Source organism: Oppia nitens, unplaced genomic scaffold (genome assembly GCF_028296485.1).
Source record: "Oppia nitens isolate AA-2021 unplaced genomic scaffold, nextdenovo-longstitch-racon4-pilon3 scaffold3_pilon_pilon_pilon, whole genome shotgun sequence".
NCBI classification, from domain to species: Eukaryota; Metazoa; Arthropoda; class Arachnida; order Sarcoptiformes; family Oppiidae; genus Oppia; species Oppia nitens.
Genome location: NW_026533221.1, coordinates 10,141,616 through 10,147,615, shown reverse-complemented (window position 1 = coordinate 10,147,615; position 6,000 = coordinate 10,141,616). Strand labels below are relative to the sequence as shown.

Genomic DNA, 6,000 nt, shown 5'->3' with positions numbered 1-6,000 from the left:
TTCTTATATAATAAGATCAAAATTAATTTCAAATAAAAATGATTATCAATCGATTAGTTCATTAATATTGGATAAACTTAAACAAAATTTTGATAAAACAGTTATCGTAAGTAATGAAACTTTTAAAGTATTATTTTTATAAAAATTTATATTATAATATAATACTACTGTACTATTACTACTAATAATAATAATAACAAAATAGATTTAATTGCTTAAAAATTAATAATATTAGTTGATACAATTTTTTATTTTATTTTGGTAAATAAAATATTTTAAATATTTTTTTCTGAAATATTTTAATTAACAGAGACCTCATTAATTTTTTCATTAAATTACTAGTTTTTGTTTATGTGTTTTATAATATTAATAATAATAAAAATGAAGTAACATATCATAAGACCATTATAATTATTATTAACTTTAAATACAGATAAGATTTTAATCAATTAAAGGTCAATTTGCTATAAGCAATATTATTATTTTTTAAATAAATTAAATACATTAAATAAAAATATTTTGATTTTATTGTACATATAATTTCAACTAACTTAAATAAAAAAAAAGTGAAATTAAAATTATTAACATTGATAAGTATTAACAAATCATTTAAACTTAATTATATAAAAAAATAAAATTAATTTTAATATCTATTAATATTGATTGAATAAAGCATACAATTATAGTTTACATTTAATTAATAAAATAATTAATCACTCTATTTATATACTGTAGTATTAATATAAACATATATCACATTTTCAGCAGTTTATATACAATAAATATGATAGTTATTTTGATTTAATTGTTTGTTTTTATAAATTATTTATATTAAACTTTTTAAAGTTAGACTGTGAGTCGGGCCGCAAATGGACGGGCGAACAGGTATACGAGTGGTCACAAAATTTAGCCTATTATTTGGTAACCGAGTGTCAACTCAAACGGCAAGATGTGGTCTGTTTTCTGGCCGCCGACAGTGGCATACATATTGTCGCTATGCTGGCCGTCTGGATAGCCGGCGGTATCTACATGTCTCTACCATACCGTTCCACATATCGTACGGTTTATTAATATTTTACTAAATTATTTTTTATTATTTAATATAATATTTAATTAATTTTTCTTTTGTTTTGTTTATTATTATAAATGATAGGAGAAATTGATGAATCAATGGTCAAAATAAGACCAACATTTCTGGTAACCGATTCACACAACTATGGTATCAGTGCTATACTAACAACAGAGATGATGTCAATTAAAGTACAGTATATTATTTGAAATAATTTTTTAATCAAAATAATAAAAACAAACAAAATATTATTATTATTAATTAGTTTATTATTTGCAGAAACTTTTACTAATTGATGAAAAATCTGTTTCGGATTTGACATCCAGTTTCGATATCATTGAAGCTATTATGCTATACGAGCGACAGTACCTACCGTTACCTATTGACGTATCAGGAAATGATACCTGTGCTCTACTATCAATCAGTTCAGTGGATGGCAGTAGTAGGCATGTTGTGCGTACTAATCGTAATCTAATAGCTGGTATAGAGTCACTGGAAAACCCGGAATCGTCGGCACTGGCCGTTACCGATACGGTCGCCGTCACTGGTCTCTATTCGAGCACTGGTATTAATTTTCTATTGCATGCATTGGCTACCGGTTCTACTATAGCTATATATGATAAAAATGATGATACACCAGATAGTACTAGACTACTAGACTATATAAACCGTTATGCAATTACCAGTACACTGTTGACTACCAGACAATTGGACAGATGTTTAGCCAATAAAAGCAATGTCCGCAGTCTGATGGACGTATGGTTTGTCGGTACAGCCATCGGTGTCAACACACATCAGAAAGCGCTGAAAATGTTTAGACAATTTAGAAAAGGTATCAAATAATTAACATAATTTTTTTTTGTATGTTCAGCAATATTACTATTAATTATACTAAACTTATAAATATACAGTATATATACTGTATATACGGTATATAATTACCGGTAATTAAATTTTTTAATATTTATGTTGTATTCTAGTATTAAACAGTCCAGAGGTCGGTTGGGTGACCACTGAATATCTAAGCGAATACCGTACTAATGGTAATCACAAGACAATTGGCCGACTAGTAGCCGGTGTCGAGCTGATGGTTGTGGACAGTAATGGCCGATCGGAACCGCACGACATCATTGGCGAGCTTTGTGTCCGCAGTTATCAGGTTTATATATATGCAGTATATACTGTATATCATGTTAATTAATATAATTTTGGTATATATATAAGTTATATAATATAACACATATACCTTAAATACACAAATGTAGTTTTCTTTCAATTAAATCAGTTAATTATTTGAGTAACTTATTAGTGCTATAACAGCCTATAACTGTATTATACGGTTGTAATGTATTGATATAATTTATATCTATGTCTTGTTATGTGATCATTAGTGTGCACCGGGCTATTGGCGTAATGAAGTGGAAAGCCAACAGTTGGTTATGTCAGATGGCTTTGTTAGGACCGGTGAATATGGCTATTATGATAGAAACGGACTTTTCTATATTGTCGGACATAAGGATCAGTTTGTTAAAGTAGATGGTATGTACTGTACAATAAAAACATTGATAAAAATAAACAACAGTTTTTGATTTTTGATTTTAATCAAAATGTTTATAAATAAAAAAAATATTATAGTAATCAAATCTAATATTTAACGTAACATTAATAATATATATAAACCGATTATTTTTAAATTGATAGAAATTTTTAGTTTTGTTTATTTATTATTATAAGAAAGTATATTATAAGATTATATATATATACACTATTTATAGAAAATAAAATAATAAATAAATATAAAGTGCATATACATAATATTTGTCTAAAACATAACCAATAATTTTTAGCTATTGTATAATTTATTATTATTAGTAATAATATTATAATTATTAAAGATTTTATGATCTCAACGGAGGAATTGGAGTCAATACTGTTAACTCATTTAACAGTCGGAGAAGCGATTGTCATCTGTGCCGAGGATGACAATGGCTGTGAATATCCTAAAGCCTATGTATCAATAAATCCAAACTATAAACATACCGGTGCTGCTGTTGCTGAGGAACAGTCATTGGAAAATCAATTGAGAGAGTTTGTCAATATAAGGATTGATCCGCGAAAACGGTTATCCATTGATTACCAATCGGTAGAGATGATCAATGGAGAAATACCCACACAATCACATAATATTAAAAGATTATCATTGAAAAAGGAACTGGAAACATTTTTATAATTTTTTTTAAATAAAAATTTATTTATATTAACTTATTTTTAAAAATTAATTATTTAATTATTTACCATTTAATATGTTACTATTACTATAATTATGATTAGTATACTACCACCACCACTACTACTACTACTACTACTACTACTACTACTAATAATAATAATAATAATAATAATCACATATATTAAAATTAATTAATTGTTATAAAATACATATATTGCACTGATTTTTAATAAAAATTCATATTTAAATTTTTTGACATTTAACATTTTAATAAATAAAGTAGAAAATTCAAATATTTTATTAAATATTTATGTACTATACATACGGTATACTTACCATAAAAATAATGACACAAAAATAATCCTATTTTAATTATATATTAATATTATTGTTTAACATTATCATGTTGTATAGTGATATAATAAAATTGAATGCGAGGCTAAATATAGCAATATTGATATTTCAGTGACAGTACAATAATAATAAATATAAATTATTAACCTGTAATAGTAGACAGCTAGATTATAATAATTGTAATATAAAAAATAAAAATATATTATTATTTACTTTACAAACAACATAACATTATATACGAAAAACAACAACAAAAATAACATTATTTATTTACTAAATAAATTTATTTCATACATATACTGTATAGTACATATAGTTTTTCATATTTATTTAATTTTATAAGTTTAAAGTTTTTTCAAAAATGTAATGCAAAAATAATTTATATAAAAATTTCCAGATAAAATTGTATTATACATGATTGAAATATTAAATAAGATTATATTTATCAGTTTAGCTTGATGATTTGTTTTAACTATTGAAAATATGCAATAACTGTAGCATAACATAGAAAGTAAACTAAAAACCGGACTAATTGGGGTTAATGATGTGCTAAACAAGCAAAACACATAATAGTTTAGTAGTAGATATAATGATAAACATATTTATTAGAAATGATAGATACAGTAGTTATAAATCTTATATACTGTTTGACTGATAAGTGTTTGTTTAATAAAGCAAACAATTTATATACTTTTATATTTATATACTGATTATCAATAATATATATCTATTGTATTATATTGTCTTATACAGCACAACACAAAATAACAGTTAATACAGTAATTTTGTGTTAGTTGCCTATAAATAGATTGTTATTTACATATAATATAATAATTGTGATGTTTTTAATAAATATTATTTTTTAATCATAAGATTCTTGTTTTTTTTAATAATAATAATAATAATAGAAAACATGTATAAATTCAGTTATGTTTACTGTTGTAATATCATAATTGAATATTATGTACACGTTTTGGGTGTATTTGAAATCCTTATTAACTATTCAACATAAGTATAGTACATACAGTATAATAAAAGCCTATTGAATTGTATTGTCAATACAGTATTGAATTAAATATAATTTATATTTATAACTTAAATAAATATATATAGTCTATATAATATATAATGCATTGTTGTGTAAATTAATATAAAAATAAAAATAGCATAAAATTATTGATTTTTTTTTGTTCATAACATCCAATTTTTATGTTTAATACTTATAACAAAAATATTTCTATATTTTGTATATTTTGCAAAACAAAATATTCTATTAAATATAATAATAGGCAATTTTTATTGTATTTTGAGGATTGAAAAATATTTTATAAAAATAATGACAATAATTTTATATTTTCAATTAATTTGTTTTTCAAAAAAAAAGATAATTATCTATAAAACGAGTGTAATTTATTTGACAGTAAAGCTGTTCTAACATTGAATAATAATTATAATTTTGTTGTTCAATATATTTAATTAAAATATTATTGACTACATATTACTGTATTTTATTTATTTTTATATAAAATAATTTATTTATAATCTTAAGATATTTTGTTTTATAATTAGTTTCACAAATGTATTACTATGTTTACAATTATTGTTTTTAATTATAATTTTAATGTTAATCGCATAATAGCATATTAACTATTTATTAAGTTATATTACATTAAAGTACTTTATAATCTATTGTATATTATAATTTATAATTATACTTACGTTATAAAACAAAATTCATATAATTTATAAGTAATAATAAGACAAAATATGCTAATTGTAAAATATTTTAATTTATTAAGTTTATAAAGATATAGCTAGGTTAATTAAGTAATCAATATGCATTATTATGATATACTTTTTGATTTAGTAAATATAAATTTTAGATAATTTATTATTTATTTATAATTATATTACATATATATGTAAAGTATAAATAATTTATATTTAGAAATATTTCACTAAAATTTAGAAATAATTTAATTAATAGAATAGATTTAAATTCAATATTTATGCCATTTATAAAAAATATGCTATATTTCTATAACTTAATTACCTTTTAAATAACTGCCGACTATTTTATGGATCAATCTATTGTCCATACATTTTATGCTCGGATATACCAGTGCTTCACGACTGCAACATATAAACTACAAATGTATAACTAAATCAAATAAAATGATTTCAAAAATACAAAATCTTTTTTTGTTGTTGAATGTATTGGTGCGCCTAATAAACAATTGCCGTAAAACTCAACTTACATATTTTACATATACAAACATTAATATCAATAATAAATTATATAAATAATTAAATTGCATATTTATTTATAAATAAGTTTATTAAAAAT

At 22.4% G+C, this 6,000-nt stretch overlaps 1 protein-coding gene across 1 annotated transcript; it reads left to right on the top strand.

Annotated features, from left to right (window-relative positions):
* On the top strand, positions 1–3,313 carry LOC128958317 (uncharacterized). The gene is made up of 7 exons (XM_054304157.1): positions 1–106; positions 847–1,057; positions 1,154–1,260; positions 1,349–1,901; positions 2,050–2,228; positions 2,461–2,608; positions 2,965–3,313. Exons 2-7 carry the CDS (start codon positions 997–999, stop codon positions 3,297–3,299), a joined length of 1,383 nt encoding a protein of 460 aa, XP_054160132.1. The 5' UTR covers positions 1–106; positions 847–996; the 3' UTR covers positions 3,300–3,313.
* Positions 3,314–6,000: the final 2,687 nt, after the last annotated feature.

What these genes read in the sequence shown, in the direction of transcription:
- LOC128958317 (XM_054304157.1), top strand. Translation starts at nt 997, where the DNA reads ATGCTGGCCGTCTGGATAGCCGGCGGTATCTACATGTCTCTACCATAC. An exon ending in ACCATACCGTTCCACATATC is followed by an intron (nt 1,058 to 1,153) that starts GTACGGTTTATT and finishes TATAAATGATAG; the next exon opens with GAGAAATTGATGAATCAATG. An exon ending in CAGAGATGATGTCAATTAAA is followed by an intron (nt 1,261 to 1,348) that starts GTACAGTATATT and finishes TATTATTTGCAG; the next exon opens with AAACTTTTACTAATTGATGA.